The 26,617-nt window shown below is 43.7% G+C and overlaps 1 protein-coding gene across 1 annotated transcript in view; it reads left to right on the top strand.

Moving 5' to 3' along the window:
- Positions 1-26,617, top strand: part of pde8b (phosphodiesterase 8B) — a 316,839-nt gene that overhangs the window by 286,472 nt on the left and 3,750 nt on the right. The window contains exons 15-19 of the mRNA XM_078215444.1: positions 1,728-1,773; positions 9,663-9,798; positions 17,412-17,610; positions 22,145-22,362; positions 22,990-23,128. Of these exons, the coding sequence (XP_078071570.1) occupies positions 1,728-1,773; positions 9,663-9,798; positions 17,412-17,610; positions 22,145-22,362; positions 22,990-23,128 (738 nt within the window). The remainder of the gene's footprint in view (positions 1-1,727; positions 1,774-9,662; positions 9,799-17,411; positions 17,611-22,144; positions 22,363-22,989; positions 23,129-26,617) is intronic.

A 26,617-nucleotide genomic window follows, 5' to 3' on the forward strand; every position in this document is an offset into this window, starting at 1 on the left:
ACTTCTGACATCCCTCCAGACTATCCACAACCCCACCAACCTTCGTGTCGTCGGCAAACTTACCAACTCATCCCTCAGCTTCCTCATCCAGGTCATTTATGAAAATGACAAACAGCAAGGGTCACAGAGCAGATCCCTGGGGCACACCACTGGTGACCGACCTCCATTTAGAAAAAGACCCATCTATACCCACTCTCTGCCTCCTTTGGGCAAGCCAGTTCTGGATCCACCGGGCAGCAGCCCCTTGGATCTCATACCCTCTCCCTTTTTACAGAAGCCTTGCATGGGGGACCTTATCGAACGCCTTGCTCAAATCCATATAAACCACATCTACCGCCTTCCCTTCGTCAATGTGTTTAGTCACATTTTCGAAGAACTCCACCAGGCTCGTAAGGCACGATCTGCCCTTGACAAAGCCATGCTGAGTATTCTTGAGCATACTAAACCTCTCAAAATGCTCTTATATCCTGTCCCTCAGGATCTTCTCCATCAGTTTACCAACCACTGAGGTTAGACTCACAAGTCGGCAATTACCTGGGCTATCCCTTTCCCCTTCTTGAAAATAGGAACCACATCCGCAATCCTCCAATCTTCCGGCACCTCTCCCGTCTCCATCGACGACGCAAAGATCATCGCCAGAGGCTCTGCAACCTCTTCCCTCGCCTCCCACAGTAACCTGGGGTACATTCCATCCGGACCCGGCGACTTATCTATCTTGATGCCATTCAGAGATTCCAGCACAACCTCTTTCTTAAAGTCCACATACTCAATCCTTTCAGCCCACCGCACGCCCGCAGTACATCCACCAAGGTCCTTCTCCTCTGTGAAAACCGAGGCAAAATACTCATTGAGCACCTCTGCCATTTCTACTGGTTCCGTACAGACTTTACCGCCTTCACCTTTTATAGGCCCTATTCCGTCACGTCTCATCCTTTTACTCTTCACATATTTATAGAATGCCTTAGGGTTCTCCTTAATCCTACCTGCCAGGGCCTTCTCGTGACCCCTTCTGGCTCTCCTAATTTCCTTCTTTAGTCCCTTCCTACAAGCCGTATACTCTTCTAAATCCCTATCTTCGCCAAGCTCTCTGAGCCTTTTGTATGCTTTCCTTTTCTTCTCGACTAGGTCCCGCACAGCTTTCGTGCACCATGGTTCCTTTAACCGACCAACACCTCCCTGTCTGCTCGGAACGTTGTCCTGTCGAACTCTAGACAGACATTCCTTGAAAAACTGCCACCTCTCTACAGTACATTTCCCCGAGAATACCTCCTTCCAATTTACTCCTCTAATTTGCTGTCTAATGTCTTCATATTTCCCCTTACTCCATATAAACACTTTCCTAGCTTGCCTGATCCTCTGTTTTTCCAATGCAAGCCTAAAGGAGATAGAGTTATGATCGCTATCCCCAAGATGCTCTCCCACTGAGAGATCTGACACCTGTCCAGGTTCATTGGTCAGTTTCCTCCCACACTCCAGAGATGTGCGGGTTAGGTTGATTGGCCATGCTAAATTGCCTCTTAGCATCAAGGAGACTAGTGGGGTTACGAGGATAGAGCCTGGGTGGGATGTTGTCAATGAAGGCTCGATGGGCCGAGTGGCCTCCTTCTGCACTGTGAGGATTCTATTGTATGATACTATGATTTGGCATTATAATAACTATTGGAGTATTTTGATGCTATGCATTATTGATTCATACACTTGGTAAGGTTGTTCATTTGATGTTTCAGGATGGACTAAGAAGAATGTCTGGCAATGAATACATTTTCTCAAAAAGTAAGTCTGACTTACATTTGTTTCATTTGGCACCAACATCAGAAGTACATTGATTACTGAATTATGCTGACTTGTCTTTGGTTTCTTATTTTCTGCCACACTTCCTAAAAATGCAGTGTGGTATCAGCAGAATGCATTAAAATGTTTTAACAAAATAAATAGATTGGTGGCTCATTCCTCCAACAAGAAAACTGTTCTGATCCTTCATGTTATTTGCTTTGATCTGAAGTTCCTGGTCTACAAATTTTAGTTTCCTCCTTATCCCTCCATTTCACATTGAAATTGTGTCCTCCATATCTGAGATTGCCTGCAGTGTACTCCTTATACTGTTTTGGTAACTGTTTAGCTAGTTATGCAGAATTTTTAGAGGTGCATTCCAAATTTTGTATGTTATCCTAAACATATGCCCGCACACTAGATTCCAGAAAGTGCACAGAAAATAAGGTTATAAGACGGCACTTGAACAAAATAAGGGACAAATAAAAATCCATTTCATGTACTTCCTGTGTTCTTGAAGTAATTGCTTTAGTAACTCATTTAAAAAGGTGCTGAATGCATAGTTGATTCAGGTGAACTAAGGAGAAAGTTAGACATAATTGATGTAGATCACAGTGCTTGCTGTGCTGCTGGGGCCATGAAAATTCATTTGTTGATTGCAACTGTTCAGAGTTTCATACTCATGGTTGCAAAACATGAATGCATTGCTTGGAGGTGTTGTCACCATGGGGGGAATATTAGGCTAAGTGGATTGGTGAAGTCAGTGCAAGAGGAAACAGGGGCTCTTTGGCTTACGCTTCAGTCCAGTACCGTGGTCCCACCATGATCATACACTGGGTGGCCAATTACCACTGAACAGTGGGACTGCTGGCAAATTAGAGCCTTAGTGCTGGGAGTAAGGTGGTGAATGAGGTCAGCGATGGCCAAGGAGGAATCAGACGGGTTAAAGATCCTCAAACAGTAAGTAGCAAGCTCACAAAGGAACCTGCATCTGGAGGGCATTGAGCATTGTAGGTACATTGAGTGAATAATTTCTGCAGACAGGGACCGCCACCTTCCTTGACAGCCCAAATCCTCCTAAGGTGCTCATCATGACAGCTGACAACCTCCACTTCCTTAACCACCAGTACGTGAGTGAGAAGGTCATACGACCCCCTACCTGGAGCAATGGCAGAGGAATGAGTAAGAGTAGTCCCAGAATTTGATGATGAGTCCTTGGGTGCTCTTCCCAAAACTGTGACCGAATGGCAGGAAGTTCTCCTACAGGATGGGAAAAGGGGAAATCCCCAACTGACCAAGTAAGCCTGATGGAAGTCAGAGAGGAGGTCAGTAGCCATAGAGTCATCCATAGGATCTGGCTACATTGCCACAAAAGACTGATGACCTACTCCATGCTGTTAGACAATGGCTGGAGGTGAATGAACTTCTCTGTCCCAGGTGTCAATGTTGGAACTTAATTCTCCAAGATGCAGCAATATCTGCAAGCTGATAATATGCAGCTTGCAGATATTGAGTATTACTCTACCTTGTGTTCACTTCAACAGGTCAATCATCGGTCCAAGCAGCCACCAGGCTAGAGGGGTTAACATTGATCTCTGACGAAAAGAAGGGGACATCAGAGGGTGCACCATTACATCCTTGCTCTGCATCCTCCACCATTTCAGATACTTACAGCTCAGCACAGCAACCAACAATAATAAGAGAAACCTAAGCCGATGCATACTGCAGGGCACCAGCAGAGCAATCCAGGCATCAGAATCTTAGTTTTAGACCAATGGTCATCTCAATATTTGCCCCAGTGGAAGAAAGGCTTGAGCTGCACCATCCCTCTGCAAAATACACAGGTGCTTGACCAATGTCACGAGCCCCCTCTTCAGTAGATAACTCTTTTCTCCAAGTATCCATTGATTTAGTTGTGAGGGTGATGTGAAAAGCTATGGCACCTGGGAGTACCTGACAATATAAGTATCATGGATACTCCCAGGGTACGTCGTAGACATCTTCAGGATCCTTAGGCAGTGATCTCATACAATCTGCACATTAAGGGAGTGAAATCCCTTTTGGTTGTCAAATGCATGCCTGCGGATGCTCTGATGGGCACATGTTCATTCAATTGCTCCTTGCCCTTTAGGGAATCCTGCGATGACCCTAAAGCCTCTTGATCTCTTGGCCTGGCTGTCCTCATCAGTGTTGAACTTAATAAAGTTGTCCGCCCTCCTCAACAAAACATCAGTTGCTAGCCTAATACAATGATGGCTGCTGATTGTGATATGCTGCAGTAATTTCCAACTAATCCATGAAAGGACACTTAGACATGGAAATTCAATGCAATCTTCACCTTCAGTGCCACAGGCATCGAATGATCACCTTGCCAGCGACACCCGCATCATATCAAAGAATAAAAAACTGATCTGATTCCACCTGTTTCTGAGCTAAAAAGCTCAAATTTTCCCTGCCTTTTCTTATAATTCGAGTCATTGAACTGGATATCACCATTTTGACTCTTCTCTGCATTACCTACAGCACTTGAAGGTCTCTTGCTTCTTGGCAACCAGAACTGGATACCGTATTCACGATGCAGTCTGATCAGAGCATTATGAAATCCGATCATTGCTTCCTCTGACTTATATACTTATATTCTTGTTTTAGTTGGGGTTCAACATCCTGTTGGTTTTGTTGATGACTTCTCCGTATTGGCTACAGATGCTGTGTCAAGTCCTTTAGTATTTCTAGATCTCTGCCAATTTCACCTTTAGCTGTTTCAATATAATTCTTGGAGTATGCATGTTGTCCATTCTCCCTTCCTGTGTGAAGCTCTTTATAGCTTCTCTGCATTAAATTTGATCTGCCTTTATTCTTACAAAGCTTTGTCCAACCCCTTCTATAATTTCTGACCTCTTCTGAACTGAAACTCCACCTATTTTAGTGTCATCAATACATTTGACAATCCAGGTTATATATGTAAATTGGGAATAGCAACTACTCCCACTTAACTTTTCACAACATAACTTCTCCATTTACAACATAATTTCTCGAATATGTACTTGCTTCCTAACTTTAAACCAGCTTCTTATTCATCTCTAGGGTTTACTCTGATTACCTAAGCCTTTGGAACTCGGGGTACAACCTGATCATGGGTTTACCACTATCCACTTGGATATGCTAAAGAATTTGCTCTTCTGAAATCCATGCTTGCTCCTGATAATTGATTCCATTATTTGACATGGAATTGAAAAAAGACTAATGGGTTTGGAGTTGCCTGTGTCTGTCTTTTCATCTTTCTAAATATGTGTGCTCCATTAATCTTCTTCTGTTTCTGAATTAATCACATTAATCTACAAATAATCCCCAGTTTCCAATGACTTCCTCACATTGATTAGCAATGCATCATAAATCAAAATCTTTCTCAGTACTGTGGGATTAATAAAACATCTATTCCAGGGGATTTATTTGTTTTGAGCCTTTTTATACTTCCATTTAATCAAGAACAAAGAAATTTGGCTGAAATTTATGCTGGAGCCAGGAAGCCTGCCTAATATAAAAGTCGTGGGTGTACCAACCCCCAGCGTGGCTGGCTCACTCTGCAGCCATTTAACAGAGAAAGCTGCTGACCAGTCTAGTCCCAGCACCACTACCAGGAGCAGTGGCCACTGAGATGTAGCTGGACTTTAAGGTAAGCCTAGCATCTCTCCAGGGTAAGATCACAGCAGCAGAGGATTGAGGACTTTGAGTGACCACTAATTGGCCTCTATCATTGGCAAAACTACAGCGGAGGGCCGGTGGTTTGCCACTGCTGGCATGGCACCTCATGTTATGGCCCTGCCCTGCCTACAAACCTGATTTTACTTGGGATATCTTTACTTGGAGGGATCATTTTGATCATATCTTCCTGAGTGACTCCTTAGTGAATGAGGCATTTTGGAACACTTGTATTTTGTGCTCATCATCAGTTTTAAGGCCAGTTGCATCTTTTATGGGTTTTGACCTCTTCTCTAATTACTGCTATAGCACCAGAAGAAATGTTTCCTGTTGTGCTTGGCTTCTGCTGCAATGATTTCTTAATTTCTGTTTGCCCCTCCGATAACCAATATTCACTCTAATTTTTGTTTTGGCGTAAAGAAGCAATTTATTTAAGTGCACTGCCCCCTAAATCTTTTAGCACAGCCTTGTTCCAACAATAATTTAGCGGGAGCATTAGTGATCAGGAGGGGAATACAGACATGTTGGCCAGAATTTTTCTGCCCCACCAATCACGGGAATCGGAGCGGTCAAGGGGCTGACCATGGGAAGATCCGTTGACCACAGGCAGGATTTTATGGTTTCAGGATAGGTGAAGCTGTAAAATCCTGCCTGTTAAATTCTCATTCTGTGATCACTGTTCCTCAGAGGTGTTAGGATTTGCACATTACGTATATTTTCTGTATCCTTTAAGAATGGCAGGTCAAGATAGCATTGTCTTATCTCTTGACAGGTTGAGAGAAGAATCAGTCATGTATTAGATCTGTCAATTGTGATTCTAAAGGACTTCAAATTTCCAGTTTATATTAAGCTGTTTAAAGTCTCCTATTAGAATAACTTTACTATTCTAAAATAAACTTCATATTGATTCCTAGAGCAAATTGTGCTCTTTTTTTGCTAACCTGCTCATCTGTTCTCATAATATTAGCATGCATGTTTTTTGCATTGTGATCTCCTATAGATAAATTATCAGATGGCAAAGTGCATTGGGACTGCTGCTCAGTACTGTGCGAGTGCTGCACTGTCAGACATCCACCTTTCCAATGAGACTTTAAACCGAGACCCAGTCTGTCCTTTCAGGTGACTGTGAATGTCCCATAGCACTATGTTCTCAGTTAGAACATTCAGTCAATTTTATGATCCACACTCCTGTTTCAAGCTCCCCAACTCTCACCAGGCCTCCTGATCTTAATTGAATCTCTCCAATGTCTTCTCCATTTCTGAAGCTACCTCCCAGAAGCTTCCCACTTTCATGCTAAAATGGAACTGGTGCTTTAGGGCTGTTTAAATAACTAAGTCAGTACTAGACCTAAGAGTCAGGATAGGACGTGCAAGAGAAGTCTGGCCTTTGGCTCAATTCTGGTTCTGAGTTTAATAGGCTTTGAACCTACTGAGTTCAAACCAAGATTAATTCTTCTTTATGGGATATGTTAGTAGGAGGAAGTGATTGAAACTCTAATTTAGGTGGTTTAAAATATATTCATTTACTTCTTGTTAAGAATTAAATATTTACTGACAATTCTGTTACTGGAACCATGAAACAGCCTGTTTCAATATTTTTATGAGCAGTATCAAAAATGTTTACAGAACACAGATGTGTTGTTGTTGGGTAATGTCATTTAATAATGCATTCAACTTATATGTGTGGTTATATTACCCTGTTTTTCATTCTGTTCCGTAGCTTACCGGCAAACTGAGAAGTCAGAGGCACCACTATGGACTTCTCTCGATGGACAGATTGAAGAAGAACCAGGTACCTTACATGCATGTTTTACGAACAAATAATGTTTCTTTTGTTGTTAAATTAATTGCCTTTAGTTTCTTCCTTGTTTAGGTTTACCAGTCCAATGTACTACTTCCCAACTGAGCAGGCACATAAAAGAGTCAGTAGGAGGTGTGCAAGGGTATAGAATCATAGAATCCTACAGTGCAGAAAGAGGCCATTCGGCCCATCGAGTCTGCACCAACCACAATCCCACCCTCTATCCACATATCCCTACATATTTACCCACTAACCCCTCTAACCTATGCATCCCGGGACACTAAGGGGCAATTTAGAATGGCCAATCAACCTAGCCCACACATCTTTGGACTGTGGGAGGAAACCGGAGCACCCAGAGGAAACCCACGCAGGCACAGGGGGAATGTGCAAACTCCACACAGACAGCGACCCGAGCCGGGATTCGAACCCAGGTCCCTGGAGCTGTGAAGCAGCAGTGCTAACCATTGTGCTACCGTGCCACCCAGTAGTAGTTTGGGTTCAGATTGTTCTCTTCACCACATAGGGAAATAGCTTCCCTCAGCCCTTTCCCTGATTGCCAAACTTCGAGTTCTGGATCTCACCATATGTCAAGTTGTAAACACAGACCTACTTGATATCACTGAGAGATGTGATGCATTAGTAAATCATTGAGGCTCAGGGTGGAGTCCTGTGCTAAAAATGAAGGGAACGAGCATAGTCCCTACCACTACAGACACCATCCCAGAGAGCCACATATATTAAACAAATGGTGCTAGCCATCCACCATTACTACAACAACGACAACTTGTATTTATACAGCATTTATAAATACTTATTTACATAGTACCTTTGGAGCTTCATAGGAGCATTACAATGCAAGATTTGATGCCAACATCAGCATGAGCAGCTAAGTAGTCTCTAGATTATTACTTGAGCCATGTTTAAATTAACATAGGGCAAATCAGGTCAGGGAGATGTATAACAAAAATAGAAAACACTGGAAAATCTCAGCAGGTCTGACAGCATCTGTGGAGAGAGAATACTCGAAACATTGGCTCTATTCTCTCTCCACAGATACTGTCAGACCTGCTGAGATTTTCCAGCATTTTCTGTTTTTGTTTCAGATTCCAGCATCTACAGTAATTTGCGTTTATCTTAGTGAGATGAATGTGTGGCTCGAAGATTGGTGTGGGAGAAGTGGGTTGTGATTCAAGGGACACCAGCACCAATAATTGGGAAAGTGGGATCTGCACCACAGGGACAGTTTACACCTGAACTGTGTTGGGACCGGTCTTGCAAGTCGCATAACTAAAGAAGTAGAGAAGCTTTTAAATTAAGTTATGAGGACAATGGATCAAATTATGAAGGTATGGAGGCAGTGGTATTGCCACTGTATTAGTAATCTAGAAACCTGGTAATGCTTCAGGGACTCAGGTTTGAATCCCACCTTGGCAGGTGGTGGAATTTGAATTCAATAAAAATACTGGAATTAAGTCTAATTGTCGATTGCACTAAAAAACCATCTGGTTCACTATTCCCCTTAAGGGAAGGAAATCTGCCATCCTTACCTGGTCTGACCTACATGTGACTCCATACCCACAGCAATGTCCTCTGAGATGGTCAAGCAAGCCGCTCAGTTGTATCAAACCGCTACAAAGTAAATAAAATGGAATGAAGCTGGATGAACCACCAGAATCGACCTAGGCATCAGCAACGATAATGCCAAACCCAGCCCTGTCTACCCTGCAAAGTCCTCTTTAAGTTTATTTATTATTGTCACAAGTAGGTTTACATGTGAAAATTCCCTAGTCGTCACACTCCAGCGCCTGTTTGGGTGGAGAATTTATCATGGCCAATGTATCTAACCAGCATGTCTTTCGGATTGTGGAGGAAACTGGAGCACCCGGAGGAAACCCACGCAGACACAGGGAGAACATGCAAACTCCACACAGTGACCCAAGCCACCCGAGTCCCTGGCGCGGTGAGACAGCACTGTGCCACCGTGCCGCCCATAAACTACCATCTGGTAGGACAATGGCCTGGAAGCAAGTTGTCTACCTGACCTTTTGAGGCAGATGCATAGTGTTGAGGAACTTACGGTAAGGGAAAAATAATAAAATATAAATTAACTTGCTGCCCCCATTCCAAGGGATGAAAGTTGGCTTAATAACGGATCTCAACAAGTTGATGTTACCATATTGACACCTGTGCACCATTGAAGAATACATCTAGTAATGTCATAAATGTCCAATCTGTGTGGCACGGCCCACATCCAGCTCCAGTAGATAGTTTAGAAGCAGTTTTGGTATGGGTACTGCTAGGAAACTGTCTTTATTTTCCAATGTAATATCTTCAGTATAAATACACCATGTATCGGTATGTGCTCCGTTGTTCCTTTTCTTTATTCTGGCAGACCTGCAGCAAAGTCACAGCCATCTTGCCATTCCAGTGGCCCTTAGTGATGTGCCGCCTCATGTAGCAGAATTACTTGATGATGAAGAAAGCTGGGACTTTAATATTTTTGAGCTTGAGACTATAACGAACAAAAGGTGGGTGCCAGTTTTGAATTGTGTTGCCCTGCATGCTAAGTACAGGAGATTCTTTGGCTTACCTACCATCACATGTTGGTAATGTACACGTACATAGGATGGATCCAATCTTTCCATTGATGATTAGGTACTAAATTGTTGCTAATTAAGAGTCCAGACAAAGTCGACTCCTGCCGCACGGGCAAATCATGCAAAATGCTGTAGACTTTATTGGAACTGGAAGACTCTTCCAGTGGCCAACAGTGAGCCACCTCCACTGTGGGAAAACCTGACGTGGGCGGGGGGGTGCGGGGGGTGGAAAATTCCAGCCAATATTTTTTCACTGATTTCTTTTGTGAAACTGCTTAGAATAAATAATCTTATTATTGAATGATTGCATGTAATTATCAATGTTTAAGTAATTATTTAATTACATTGTTTATCTTTGTGTTGAAAAAATGGTGGACTTGGCATCAACGGTATCACTATTAAGCACAGTTCTTTGTTAGTTGTTTTTACAAAAAAAGTAAAAATCAGGTTTAAAAATGTAAGATTTTCCATTGGAAAATATAGTGTCACTGATAACTCAAATGTACTCATTGTCTTGCGCATAAATTCTGCTCCCAGTGTAAACTGAAATTTCACTGCATTGCAACAGTGACGACACTTCAAAAATACCTAATTGGTTGTAAGATACTTTCAGAATTCCTGAGGATGTGAAAGCCACAATCTAAATACAGGTTTTTCTTTTAAAATTAAAGGGGATATAAAGATGAATAGACAGGTGAGTTGGAAACAAACCATTGTAACGCTGCTGTGTGTTTTGCTCCTATCATAATCAGCAGAAACACAATGCAAAAATACATGTGAATGACTATGAAGATTAAAATGACTATTGCAAGCACTCTAGGTGGAACTTTGCGCTCTGTGCACTGAGTACTGGCTGAGGAGAGAAAACCAGTGTGTAGTTCTCCAGCTGCATAGCTGATTTACCTCTCCAGATTCTCTGGCACTCAATCCACAAAAAATCTGGAGACATGGTCTTTCGCCATCACGCTGACAGCGTGGGACCTGATAGAGGCGGCAACACCGGCTTCACAGAGATTGGGGCACCATTTTTAAAAGGCATCCTGATATGCACTAAAAAATACTTTAATCGTCCCCCCCCCCTTACAGATATGCAGAAATCCTCCACCCCCACAAGCACCAGGGTAACCCCACCCCTCCCCCCAACACATAAGGGGGACCTACCCCAATGAAGTTCCCCAGAGTGCCCACCCCTGGCTATACCACCCAGGCAGTGCCAGAACACTGCCTGTGCATGTCCCTCTTTCCCCGGGGCTATTCATACCTGTGCACTCCTGGCAGGTTCCCCTTGACTGCTTCACGTTTTCAAAAAGCTATGATGTGGAGTTACCGGCGTTGGACTGGGGTAGGCATAGTAAGTAGTCTCACAACACCAGGTTAAAGTCCAACGGGTTTATTTGGTAGCACGAGCTTTCGGAGCGTTGCCCCTTCATCAGGTGAGTGAAGAGTTCAGTTCACAAACAGGGCATATATAGACACAAACTCAATTACAAGATAATGGTTGGAATGCAAGTCTTAACAGGTAATCAATTCTTTACAGATGCAGACAATGTGAGTGGAGAAAGGCGTTCACAGGTTAAAGAGGTGTGAATTGTCTCCAGCCAGGATAGTTCGTGAGATTTTGCAAGCCCAGGCAAGTCGTGGGAGTTACAGATAGTGTGACATGAAGCCAAGATCCCGGTTGATGCGGTCCTCGTGTGTGCGGAACTTGGCCATCAGTTTCCGCTCAGCGATTGAGTTGTCATGAAGGCCGCCTTGGAGAACGCTTACCCGAAGATTAGAGGCTGAATGCTTTGACTGCTGATGTTTCCCGACAGGAAGAGAACACTCCTGCCTGGTGATTGTTGAGCGGTGTCCATTCATCCGTTGTCATAGCATCAACGCTTCAACAGTCAACTACTTCAGCAGTCAAGGGCATTCAGCCTCTGATCTTCGGGTGAGCGTTCTCTAAGGCGGCCTTCACAACACACGACAACGCAGAATCGCTGAGCAGAAACTGATAGCCAAATTCCGCACACATGAGGACGGCCTCAACCGGGATCTTGGGTTCATGTCACACTATCTGTAACCGTCACGACTTGCCTGGGTTTGTAAAATCTCACTAACTGTCCTGGCTGGAGACAATTCACACCTCTTTAACCTGTGCTTAACCCTCTCTCCACTCACATTGTCTGCATATGTAAAGACTTGATTACCTGTTAAGACTTGCATTCCAACCATTGTAATTGAGTTTGTGCCTATATATGCCCTGTTTGTGAAACAAATCCTGCACTCACCTGATGAAGAAGCAGTGCTCCAAAAGCTCGTGCTACCAAATAAACTTGTTGGACTTTAACCTGGTGTTGTGAGACTACTTCCCGTTTTCAAAAAGCACTTGTAAACCTCGCCGATGTGACATAATGTCAGCAAGGGGGTAAATTCTAAATGTGGGGAACATATGGTGGGGAAACGCTTTAAATATATTAAAAGTTATTTAAATAAATCGAGATCTCGTCCGTTAGTATCTCATTTTCAGATTCTTGCGAGATTTTACACCCACATTACTGTTTGTGATGTCGACCCCTCTGTAAACTCACCATTGCAGCCACAACCATCCCAGATGCTATCTGAAATGACTATCCCAAACATCATCAAAATGGAAGTGGCCTGCTACCTTCCGCCTGCTCCTTTGACCTCTGATGCCCTTGGAGGGCCTGGATCTGGAGGCCCAGGCCATCGTTTGGGTGTCACTAGTGTTACAGTGTCACCCTGTTCTGCCTGCCACCCCTGAGATGCGCCGGTGCCAGGAAGGGAAATTCAGAAGGGCTGGAGACTGCCAGAGTATTCTTGTTGGAAGGCTCCGGGAGTGACTCCAGCACTTCCTCCTCTCTTGGTGTGCTCAAAGGCCTCTGGGCTACTCCATGGGATGTAGGGGCGCTGGAGTGAGCTCCAGAAGTTTCAACATCACCAGACACTGCCAGTCCTGGAGGCCCAATATTATCTGCACCATGGTGCTGAAGCCCTTAGCGATGACGTTGTGTGAATGGGCCAAGCTCTCTAGGCCCTCTGCCATGGTTCTCTGTGAATGGACCAACCTCTGGAGCCCCTCAGCAATGTCCCTCTGTGACTGGGCCATGCTTCCAAGGCCTTCTGTCATGCTCGTCAGAGCGTGATCCATGCCTTGGTGTTCACCAGTCATGTGACGAACATCCTGCCACCTCACATCACCATGAGCTTCACATCTGTGGTGGGTAAGTTGTTGAAAGATATTTTGAGAGACAGGATCTACAGGCACTTAGAGACACAAGGGGCTCAATTTTGCCATTGCATCGCGCCCGTTTTCGGGTGCAAAAACGTGGTAAAGTCGGGTGTGAAGCCATTAACGCAATCCACGCCCGCATCCGCGCAGATGGCCACTTTACCGACGCTGGGAATGGCCGCGATCCGATTCGCGCCCAAAATGGGCGCAACGGTGATTTAAATGCATTTGCATGCATTTCAATTGAATTAATGAACTCCCCACCCAACTTTATCAGCATTTCCCCCTTTACCACCGCGTTCGCCAATCAGGAATCACACTGAAATGAACATGCTGAATAAAAGTCTGAATCGGGCGCTCCAGCTGCTGAAGAAGTGAGTTCAGAGCTTCCAACGGCTCTCTGATTCAGATCAATGGGGAGGGAGGCAGGTCAGATCATTCTCTGGTGGCGAGGGCGGGAGGAGGGAGGCCCGATCGTTGTCTGGTTGCGGGTGGGGGAGGGAGGCGGGCCAGATAATTCTCTGGTGAGTGGGTGGGGAGGGAGGAGGAGGCGGGTCAGATGTACCTCTGCAGGAGGGGAGGGAAGTGAGGCCAGATCATTCTCTGGGGGGTGGGTGGGGGGGGGGGGGAGGGGGAGTGAGGCCAGATCATTCTCTGGGGGGGGTGAGGCCAGATCATTCTCTGGGGGGGGGGGGCGAGGTAGTAAGGCCAGATCATTCTCTTGGGGGTGGGGGGGTAGGGAGGCGGGTAAGATATGTCTCTGGCGGGGGGGGGGGCAGGGGGTCCACTGCCACTCTGCGGGCGATCAGTGGGGGAGAAGGGGGCAGGGGGTCGCGATCGGTCTGGGTACCGGGGGGTTGGATAAGGGGGACAATGATGTCTGTGGGGGCCATTGCTCCTGCTTTTCGTTCCCGGGCCGTTTTCTTGACTTTCTGCGGCTCGGGAGCGATGTGACAGGGGCGCGCTTTTTCAAATTGTTTTCTAACTGTGCATGCGCAGTTCAGAGCTCCGATCGTTCCAGGTGCATTAAGCCCCACCCACAGCGCGATTCAAACCCGTGATTTGTTTTCAGGCTGAGTGCATATGGGGGCGCCTGAAAGCAGATTTCCAAGTCGGACCTGAATTGCGCCCAGATTCAACACTTAGAATGAAAATGGTAAAATCAGGCCCAAAGACTGATTAGGGACAGTCAGCATGGCTTTGTGAGTGGAAAATTATGTCTCACAAATTTGATTGAGTTTTTTGAAGGGGTAACCAAGAAGGTAGATGAGGGCAGTGCAGTTGATGTTGTCTACATGGACTTTAGCAAGGCCTTTGACAAGATACCGCATGGTAGGTTGTTGCATAAGGTTAAATCTCATGGGATCCAGGGTGCGGTAGCTAAATGGATACAAAATTGGTTTGATGGCAGAAGCCAGAGGGTGGTTGTAGAAGGTTGTTTTTCAAACTGGAGGCCTGTGACCAGCGGTGTGCTTCAGGGATCTGTGCTGGGTCCACTGTTATTTGTCATTTATATTAATGATTTGGATGAGAATATAGGAGGCATGGTCAGTAAGTTTGCAGATGACACCAAGATTGGTGGCATAGTGGACAGTGAAGAAGGTTATCTCCGATTGCAATGGGATCTTGATCAATTGAGCCAGTGGGCTGACAAATGGCAGGTGGAGTTTAATTTAGATAAATGCAAGATGATGCATTTTGGTAGATTGAACCAGGACAGGACTGACTCAGTTACTGCTAGGGCGTTGGGGAGAGTTACACAACAAAGAGATCTAGGGGTACAGGTTCATAGCTTCTTGAAAGTGGAGTCACAGATGGATAGTGTGGTGAAGAAGGCATCCTTGGTTTCATTGGTCAGAACATTGAATGCAGGAATTGGGACATCTTGTTGAAGTTGTACAAGACATTGGTAAGGCCACACTTGGAATACTGTGTACAGTTCTGGTCACCCTATTAGGTGATTATTAAGGATATTATTAAACTAGAAAGAGTGCAGAAGAGATTTACTCGGATGCTACCGGGACTTGATGGTTTGAGTTATAAGGAGAGGCTGGATAGACTGGAACTTTTTTTTCTGGAGCATAGAAGGCTGAGGGGTGACCTTATAGAGGTCTATAAAATAATGAGGGGCATAGATCAGCTAGAAAGTCAATATCTTTTCCCAAAGGTAGGAAAGTCTAAAACTAGAGGGCATAGGTTTAAGGTGAGAGAGGAGAGATACAAAAGTGTCCAGGGGGCAATTTTTTCACACAAAGGGTGGTGAGTGTCTGGAACAAGCTGCCAGAGGTAGTAGTAGTGGCGGGTACAATTTTGACTTTTCAAAAGCGTTTAAACAGTTACATGGGTAAGATGGGTATAGAGGGATATGGGCCAAATGTGGGAAATTGGGACTAGCTTAGGGGTTTAAAAAAAAAGGGCAGCATGGACAAGTTGGCCCGAATGACCTGTTTCCATGCTGTAAACCTCTATGACTCTATGACACCTGCTTTTCACTGGGGCTGTTACCCTTGCAGTGTTGACCTGGATGCCACGCAATGCTGGCACAATCTCCTGCAACTGAAGGCTTTCAGGCTCTTCCAATCCTCCTTTCAGTTGCTGGAATGTAGCTGTCACCCCTTCCTGGAGTTCCTGGCTCTGCCATTGCATCTCCAGCAGCTCTGGGAGAACCATTTCCAGAGGCCCGGCATCTGGCTGGGGCACAGTTGAATTCTGGGATCCAGCAGACCACCGATTGCCTGCTCTCTTGGAAGATCCTGTCTCCACCTGATGTGCATCACCAGATAGTGACCCTGAAGCCTGTCTGCTAATATCTCCTACTGAGGTGTGCGTCTCTGCACTGGTCGATGGTGCAAGTGAAGACAGACACCTCTTCAGTGTTCTCCATGGAACTTTCCTCGGAGCTCTCCTCCGAGGTGCCCTCTTTGGTGTTGGGGCGCAGCAACTCTGGATGGCCTGGCCTCATCCGATGCAGATCCTGCAAGACAAGGGACTTTGGTTCAGTGAATGGGAAGGACAAGGGTCTAGGAAACAAACTTGAGATGGATCATCTGGAGTAAGGTACAGTGGATTCTCGCTTCTCTGGTGCAAATGAATTTGCTGTCAGCAATTGCTCACTCTTGGCCCTCCCCCTCGATCTTCAGCACCCTTTCCTCAAAGTGGGTGAGGACCCACAACTCAGGCATCTCCCTGTCCGTCTTCTCCCTCTCTCTCTTATTGTGGACTATCTTCAAAGAGCCAGCGCCTGACAGGTCAAGAGGTTTAAAGCAGGTGGCATGCATGGGCAATGCACCTTGGCGGAAAGGGCTTGTGATGAGGAGTACCGGGGGTCCTCTGAGGAAGATGCTCTGAGATTGGGTGTTGGGAGGGTGTAATGTGGTGGTAAGTGGATTAAGGGTGACATTCCAGGGGTGACAGATGCCAGGAGGAGACAGGTGGGTTCTCACCCTTGCAGTTTGTATGAGGTCATTCATTTTCTTTTGGCATTGGATGCTAGTCTTCCTGACCATGCTGCTGGCACTGGCAGCATTTGCCACCACCTCCTCGAGGAATTAAGGGCTATGGGGAGAGAGCGGGTAAATGGAGTTGAAATCAACCATGATTGAATGGTGGAGTGGACTCGATGGGCCGAATGGCCTTACTTCCGCTCCTATGTCTTATGGTCTTATGGTCTAAGCAGGATTGGCCATGTTGCTCTGTAGTCTCTTGCCAACCCAGGGGTAAAGGGTGGTCCCACCTCTCCCCCAACGCAGCCAGAAGTCTGGTAAGATCCCCCTTGGAGAATTGCGGAGCAGGTCTCCTGGCAGCCATCTTCTTGGCTTGTCTTGGGAGTGCTGAGGGACCGTTTAAATCCAGCTCTCCCTTGTTAACAGTGAACAGCCGAGCCCTGAGTTGGGAGAATCAGACACCTGGAGACTCTGGCTTGGCAGAATTCACTTGGGGACCATTGATTGCACTGTGTGGGCAGATCGCAGTCTGGATTTCACCAGCCGACCCAGTGGGAATCACACTGTTTCCTATCGAAGACCACACTTCAAAGTCTTTTGGGAGAATTGTGCTCAATGATTGCCAATAGGGAGTCCTCTAACATTGCCAAGTGACAAAACAATGGCAGGTACACAAAATTTAAAATGCTGGTTAATATGGGAACATTCTGAAAGCAAGTAATTCAAACAAGTTCTCTTTAGTAAGCTGATACAATTTTTACATAAAATTCAGCAAAATTAAAGCAAAAATTATAATCAATACAAAATGGATACCAGTGAGTTAGTTGCGAACTGCTTTGTAAACAGTCCTTTCTGTTTTGCTTTAGGCCATTGCTCTATCTTGGTTTAAAAATCTTAACGCAGTTTGGAGTATGTGAATTTTTAAACGCTTCAGAAAAGACTATAAGATCATGGCTACAGCTCATCGAGGCCAATTATCATGCATCAAATTCATATCACAATTCAACACACGCAGCTGACGTATTGCACGCCACTGCGTATTTTCTGCGAAAGGACCGAGTCAAGGTAAATCTTTATACTTACTGATCAAGTACATTGGAATCTTAGAACTTTGTTACAGTGGACAACAATGGAACTATAAAAACAGTAAACGTAGAAACTAGAAGCAGGAGTAGGCCATTCGGCCCTTCGAGCCTGCTCCGCCATTCATTCTGATCACGGCTGATCATCAGATTCAATGTCCTAAACGCCCCTTCCCCCGCTATCCCTTTAGTCCCAAGAGCTATATCTTATTTCTTCTTGAAATCAGACAACATTTTGGCCTCAACTACATTCTGTGATAGTGAATTCCACACATTCACCACCCTCTGGGTGAAGATATTTCTCCTCACCTCAGTTCTAAAACATTTTGATTTAATTTCTACAATACGTAATCAAGGCATACTTAATTGACTCCCTTCCTGCATTTTTATATTTCTTTGGATGGCATAATTTAGCATAGTAATTACTGATTATTTTGACTTGACCCAATGGACTACACTAAAATGGCAGACAATTGGTGTGGAGGGAGCTGGGAGACAGATGGAGACAAGACAATGATTGCCTTCAGGTCTGAAATCGCTGTCATGCAACTTCAGTTAGCTGGATAAGGAGAGCCTGGGAGGAATCACAGGACCCAGGAGCATCGTATAACGTGGGGAAAACTGATGGCTTTATGCTTGGTAAAGTTTGATTTATCTTCATTTACATGCAAATCAGAATTGTGCTTTTGATCAAAAGAATATTTAGTTTTCCTTAAATCTGGCCTAAAAGGGTGAACGCTAATTTTAAAACAGTGCCCTCTAGTTCTGTACTCACACACAAGAGGAAACATCCTTTCCACGCCCACCTTACAAGCCCAGATACTGAAACAGTCCATGTTCAAATGCAACAAGATCTGGACAATATCTAGACTTGGGCTGACAAGTGGCAAATAACATTCGCGCCACACAAATGCCAGGCAATGACCATCACCAATAAGAGACACTCTAACCACCGCACCTTAACATTCAATGGTGTAGCCATCACTGAATCCCCCACTGTCAACATCCTTGGGATTACCATTGACCAGAAACTCAACTGGACTCACCACATAAACACAGTGGCTACAAGAGCAGATCAGAAGCTAGGAATACTGCAGCGAGTAACTCACCTCCTGACTCCCCGGAGCCTATCCACCATCTACAAGGCACAAGTCAGGATTGTAATGAAATACTCCCCACTTGCCTGCTTGGGTGCAGCTCCAAAAATACTCAAGAAGCTTGACACCATCCAGGACAAAGCAGCCTGCTTGATTGGCACCAGATCTACAAACATTCAATCCCTTCACCACCGACTATGTACTATCTACAAGATGCACTACAGCAATTCACCAAAGATCCTGAGACAGCACCTTCTAAACCCACGACCACTTCCATCTAGAAGGACAAGGGCAGCAGATAAATGGGAACACCACCAACTGCAAGTTCCCCTCCAAGCCACTCACCATCCTGACTTGGAAATATATTGCTATTCCTTCACAGTCGCTGAGTCAAAATCCTGGAACTCCCTCCCTAACGGCATTATGGGTCAATCCACAGAACATGGACTGCAGCAATTCAAGAAGGCAGCTCACCACTACCTTCTCAAGGGCAACTAGGGATGGGCAATAAATGCTGGCCAGCCAGCGACACCCATGTCCCACAAATGAATTTAAAAAATCAGGATCTTATATATTTCAATCAAGTCACCCTTCACTCTTCTAAACTTCAATGGAAACAAGCCCAGTTTGTCTAACATTTCCTCATAAGACAACCCACTCATTTCAGGTATCAATCTACTAAACCTCCTCTGAACCACCTCAAACATGTTTACATCCTTCCTTAAATAAGGGGAACAAAACTGTGCATAGTACTGATACTAACTTAATTAGAAGCCAAAGGGCTTCTGAATTTTTTGAATATATTTTGATTTTGGTTATATGACAATAATTTTACTTCATATTGCTATTTAATTAGGGGACACGGTGGCATTGTGGTAATGTCATTCGACTAATAATCCAGAGTCCGAAGGTAATGCTTTGGGGTCATAGGTTCAAATCCCATCCTGGTAGCTGGTGATGGAATTTAAATGCAATTAATAATTATGGAATTTTTAAAAACAGCTAGTCTCAGGAATGGCGACCATGAAACCATTGTCAACTGCCATAAAAACCCATCTGGTTCTTTCATATCCTTTACAGAAGAAAATCTGCTGTTCTTATCTGGCCTGGCCTCTTGACACCCAAGCAATGTGATTGGCTCTTAACTGCCCTCTGAAAAGACTAGCAAGCCACTCAGTTCAAGGACATTTAGATATGGGCTATGATATGCTGACCTTCTCAGCGATGCCCACATCCCATGCAAGAATAAAGAAAGAAAAATTGAAAAAAATATATAGCTTGTGTTATGGTGGAATTAAAGTGACGGACATAAAATGGTTACCTGGCACACACAATGATTACCTGGGAAGGGACATCAAACAGACAGTTACACAAAAAGTTAAAACCTGCAGTATCTGAATTGCTGCAGGAAGCTGGTCAGAGCTTGAGGCACTTTAGATAAGAGCAGACCCAGAACAATGAGTCTGATAATAAGGTCAGCCACAGATGGGGACATAAATACATAAATGTAACAAGATCAGCCACTGAATGTATAGATCGAATTCAGTCATTGATAAAGGACATAACTGCATAAATGTAACCATTCTATGAACAATGATATGTTAACTGTCCATGTCCGTACCTGTCTGCTTGTAATGATGTGTTAACGATCGATGTCCGTATCTGTCTACTCAACTTGTAACGATATGTTAACGGCTAATGTCTGTACTGCCTATTGTCTAAAAGGTATAAAAATGATCAACTACCATTGTGTAGTTGAGAAGGTAGCTGCCAAGTACTGCGGAGTACCAGTGCTTTCTCCCAAAGCTTTGTCCAAAATAAAACTATTATTGGAACATCCAAATCTGACTCCGAAGTGGTAAATTTCCCACAACACTTGTATTATCTATAAACTTCTGGTCTGTGCAATGGAAGCTTCCATTTGAAGGAGAAGCAGTGTAGAGCAAGAATATTCTAAATACAGTGAGCAAATGAGGTGGCAAATGAGATAGGATGTTAAATCTTCAGAAACGTAGGAACAGGAGTATGACATTCAGCTCATCAGGCCTGTTCTGCCATTTAATGAGATCATTGCTGATCTGTGACCTAACTCCATATTCCAGTCTTTGGACCAAATCACTTAATACTTTTGCTTAGCAAAAACAAATCTGTCTCAGATTCAAAGATAACAACTGATCTAGCATCGACTGCCATTTGTGGAAGAATTCCAAATCGCTACCACCCTTTATGTGTAGAAATGCTTCCTAACATCTCTCCTGAATGGTCTGGCCCCAATATTTAAACCATGCCGCCTAGTTCTAAAATCTCCAACCAGTGGAAATAGTTTATCTTTACCTACCCAGTTTTTTTCCTGTTAGTATCTTGAAGACACGATCGGATCACCTCTTAACCTTCTAAATTCTTGAGAAAACAAGTCCAATTTGTATAATCTCTCCTCATAATTAAATCCCTGAAGCCCAGATATCATTCTTGTAAACTTACACTGCATTCCCTCCAAGGCCAATATATCCTTCCTAAGGTGTAGTGCCCAGATTGGCTCACAGTACTCCAAGTGGAGTCTAACCAGGGTTTTGTATAACTGCAGAATTACTTCTGCATCCTTATACTCCAATCCTCTGGATTAAAGGCCAACATTTCATTAGCTTTCATGATTATTTTTTGCACCTATTCATGGCATTATAAAGATCTATGCACCTGTGCACCCAAGTCTCTTTGGACATCTACTGTATTTAACTTCATACCATCTAGAGAGTACTTTGATCTATCCTTTTTTGGTCCAAAATGAACCTCACACTTGCTTAGATTGAAATCTAACTGCCACAGTTTGCCATTCACTTAGTCTATCAATATCCCTTTGTAATTTAGTGCTATCATCTACACTGTCCACAATACCGCCTAACTTTGTGTCATCAGCAAAGTTACATATATGACTTTCTATGTCATTATCCAGGTCTTTAATAAATAATGTGAAAATTTGAGGTCAATTGCAAACATAGGCAAGGATTTTATAGTCCCGCCATGGCATGTGTCCTCTGGTGGATGCGGCAGGTCATTTAAATTGCCATTTACTTTGGCGGGTCTGTAATATCCTGCCAGGCTGGAGGGCTGTAAAATCCTGGCCAAAATTCTGCAAAAACTGAATATAGCAGAGGTACACCTCTGGATAGGGAAAAATGAAAATTGCTCTTTGATGAAGGATATGGCATTTTGGCACTGTGCTTTCTGTTTTTATATCATATATCCCTTATGAAGGTGGCAATATTTTATCACTTGCAAAAAACCAAATTACAAATGATTTCAGTTATGGTTGACTCAAGAATTTCTCATTTTTGGGTAGTTGTTGAAATTTCACCAGGCATCAGTTAACGTTTTTCTTTGATTTTGGTTGGTACAGTTGCTCATTTATTGCTGTGCTTTCAGGGGAGTTTGGATGAGTTGGATGAGGTTGCAGCACTCATTGCAGCCACAGTACATGATGTGGACCATCCAGGACGCACCAACTCCTTCCTGTGTAATGCAGGAAGTGAGTTAGCAGTACTGTATAACGATACAGCAGTTCTGGAAAGTCACCATGCAGCCTTGGCTTTCCAACTTACAGCTGGAGACGACAAGTGCAACATCTTCAAGAACATTGAAAGGTTAGATTACTGATCAATAGATTATTAGACAATCTGAAAACCCTCAGTGCCAAGTCAGTATATGCATTTAATTTGTTCTATAATACAATCTCTAAACTCTACTGGTTTAAATTTAAGAGCCATTTTCTTTCCTTTTGCTCTCCTGAGGAAAGCCAAAAGTTCATACCAGAATGTCAACAATTTGCATTTATATTGCACCTTTAATTCAACAAAATGTCTTAAGGTGCTTCACAGGGATGTAACCATCCGAATAATGACATTCAGTCGAAGAAGGAGATGTTAGAAAAAAGAAACTAAAAGCTTCCTTAAAGTGGTAGATCCTCAAAGGAGGGGAGAGAGATTTAGGAAGGTTTTTTTTTGCTTATTCTTTCATGGGATATGGGTGTCGCTGGCTAGCGTTGTTCTGGTTGTTCAAGCCTGTCCTACACCCATTTAGTTGAAGCATCATGATTAGACACTATAGGAGGACCATAATAATTAATTTATTGTTAAATGCACTGTTGCTAGTGATTTAAACAAATGAGGGAAATCTATATATTTTTAAAAATCGAACAGCAACAAGACTTTGCCACAAGATTCAACAACAACAAAATGCCAGTGAATAATCATGTGTCCATGTTTCTCCAGGAATCAGTTTCGAACCTTGCGACAAGCAATCATTGACATGGTCTTGGCAACAGAGATGACAAAGCATTTTGAACACGTGAACAAATTTGTCAACAGCATCAACAAACCTATGACTTCTATTGAGGAAACCAGCTCAAATGTAAGCTTTAAACCTCATCATGTGTCAGTGACATGGAATGCACTGGCAGTCAGAATCAAGTCTACCAGCTGTGATTGGCACAACAAACCCAAAAAGTAAATCCACTCCATTAAATGTATCTACATTATTATAGTACAAGTTCTATCTTTAACTAATCTCAAGGCTCATTGGCATTTTGATTATACACTGCACCAACTTCCTGCACATAGTTGATAACATTAGTCGAGCCTTTTGATTAGAGTAATGCTTTATAAATTTACCCAGGCTCACATCATTCTTTGATTCTTACATCAGTATCTTAGAAATATACAAACAGTGAAACACTTTTTATGTCTTCGATGTGGGCGACTCTGGTTTCTGTTGAGATGGTGGTGGCTGGCCTAATTAGCGATCTGTGCAGCAAGAGGACTCCTACAATGCAATTGGGTAAGGAGATCTAGGATTTTGACCCAGGAACAATAATAAATGTCCAAATCAGAATGCTGTGTGTCTTGGACAGGAAATGGGAGGTGATGGTTTTCCAATGAATCTGCTTCCCTTGTTCTTCTAGATGGAAGTCATGGATTTAGGAGTTGCTGCACTGTACCCTGTACATTACAATCAGGGTAGGCCAGTGGTGGAGGGAGTGGATATTCAAAATGATGGTTAAAGTGCTAATCAAGCAGACGACTTTGTAAAGTCATTTAGTAGAATGTCCATTTTCGCTATCAGGAGGATTGACTTTTCTGCAGTCAGGTGGCAATGACAGACACTAATCTTCAATCATTATTCCTATAAATTGTAAACATCAAAATAATACAATAAGATCATTGTGTTTTATTTAATTCTCTGAGCAAATTGGTTTGCTATGTCTTTCATTTTATGACGACAGATGCAAGTTAGTGTTCTGGATATAAATGCCACAATTTACAAAATATATAATCCTGGCAGAAATGCATTTTTATTATATTATTGTAAAACAACACTTGATGTGCAAGTGCATTGGGAGTCTAAAGTATAACATGTGGAGAGCAATCTGTTTAATTCTGGCACACTTGACAGTTAAAGAGAGGAAATCCTTTTTATGCCCTGAGCAAATTTACTGACCCACCCTTCAGCCCCCTCCTCTGAGTCATTTATAAAAATCACAAATAGCAGAGGACCCAGCACTGATCCCTGTGGTACACCGCTGGTAACTGGTCTCCTGTCTGAAAATTTTCCATCCACCACCTATGTCTTCTATGAGATAGCCAGTTACTTATCCAATCAGCCAAATTTCCCTCTATCCCACACCTCCTTACTTTCTTCATGAGCCTACCATGGGGAACCTTATCAAACGCCTTAGTAAAATCCATGTATATGACATCAACTGCTCGACCTTCATCTACACACTTAGTTACCTCCTCAAAGAATTCAATCAAATTTGTGAGGCAAGACTTACCCTTCACGAATCCGTGCTGACTATCACGGATTAAGCTGCATCTTTCCATATGGTCATAAATCCTATCCCTCAGGACCTTTTCCATTAACTTACTGACCACCGAAGTAAGACTAACCGGCCTATAATTACCAGGGTCATTCCTATTTCCTTTCTTGAACAGAGGAACAACATTCGCCACTCTCCAGTCCTCTGGCACTATCCCCGTGGACAGTGAGGACCCAAAGATCAAAGCCAAAGGCTCAAAGAGGCCAGAACAACAATCACTTCAACAAAAAGAAGGATTTTGGGAAGGTTTTGTCAGAAGTTATCAGTGGAGGGTAGAGAGGTGTAGGAAGGATATTCCAGAATATGGGGTCCAGGTGGCTGAAAACTCCACTGTCAATGATTAGGCAAAAAGAAGGCAGGAAGTGCACTAAAGATGAGAGTAGAAGATGGTTTGGTGAGAGCTTAAAGGATTAGAGAAAATTACAGAACTATAGATGAGTAAAGTTTAAGGACATGGATGAAGGCTTTAAATTCAATAGGAATTAGACAACATATGCCAATATATACAGGATCCTAGGTAAGTAGGACTTGATGCTGGACAGGATGAATGCTGCAGAGTTTGAAAAAAGGACATCAAAATTGAATTTAACTTAGCACTGAGTTTAGAACCTTAGACAGTTGATAGGATAACTGGTGAGGGGAATGAAAATGCCACATGGATGCAGATGGTGTGTTTTACTGATTTTGCAACTAAAATACGATGTTGATGCAATGTAGAGCAAATTTCACACTGGATTGGATCCATTTCCACATGAGTTAGCAGTGCTCAGTGATAACACTGATACCAAAGTAGAACATTTCCAATTACCTGCATTCTTCCTCTTGAACGTAGATGTCACCAGAACTAGTTTTGTTTTTAGAAAGGCTTAATTGTAAGGTAAATAATTTTAATACAATGGCCCTGAATTTCCATGGGGGTTCTCCTGATCTTCTGGTGTGACTTTGGCAGGAGATCAGAGACCTCCTGAGAATTGTCCAAATGCAGCAAGACCTGGACAGTTTGCAGGCTTGGGCTGACAAGTGGCAAGTAACATTCACACCACACAAATGTCAGACAATGACCATCTCCAACAAGAGAGAATCTAACACTGTCCCAATGGTATTACCATCACTGAATCTCCTACTATCAACATCCTGGGGTTACCATTGACCAGAAACTGAACTGGACTAGCCATATGAATACTGTGGCTACAAGAGTAGGTCAAAGGCTAGGAATCCTGTGGTGGGTAACTCACCTCCTAACCTGCCAGAGCCTGTCCACCATCTATAAAACACAGGTCAGGAGTGTGATGGAATATTCTCCACTTGTCTGGATGAGTGCAGTTCTCAATAGCTGGATGCCATCCAGGACAAAGCCCGCTTGATTGCTACCCATTCCACAAATATTGAATCCCTCCACACAACGGACAGTGGCAACAGTGTCTAACATTTACAAGATGCACTGCAGGAACTCACCAAGATTCCTTAGGCAGCAACTTCCAAATCCATGACCACCGTCATTTAGAACAACAAGGGCAGCAGATACCTGAGAACATCAGCACCTGGAAGTTCCCCTCCAAGTCAAATATCTTCCTGACTTGGAAATATATTGCAGTTTCTTCACTGTCATTGGCTCAAAATCCTGGAATTTCCTCCCTGGGTGTATCTAAACATCAGGGACTGCAGCAGTTCAAGAAAGCAGCTCACCACCATCTTCTCAAGGACAACTAGGGATTGGCAATAAATGCTAGCCTAGTAAACGATGTTCACTTCCCGTAAAAAAATAAAAATAGATATTTTAAAATTGGTATCAATGGCCAATGATGCCATTTCCCTAGAGCTTCTGCCTGACTCCATATGGGGGAGAGTGTGAGAAGAAACACAAATGGAGGAATTTTCCCATCCCACCCGCCACAGGGTAGGGAGGGGGCAGGGGGGTGGGGGAACCATGCAAAGGTCCATTGGCCTCGGGCGGGATTTTCCAATTTTGAACCGAGTGTGGCTGGAAAATCCCACCCTAAATAGTGTATAGCATGGATTTAACT

Source organism: Mustelus asterias, chromosome 6 (assembly GCF_964213995.1).
Source record: "Mustelus asterias chromosome 6, sMusAst1.hap1.1, whole genome shotgun sequence".
In the NCBI taxonomy this organism is placed as follows: Eukaryota; Metazoa; Chordata; class Chondrichthyes; order Carcharhiniformes; family Triakidae; genus Mustelus; species Mustelus asterias.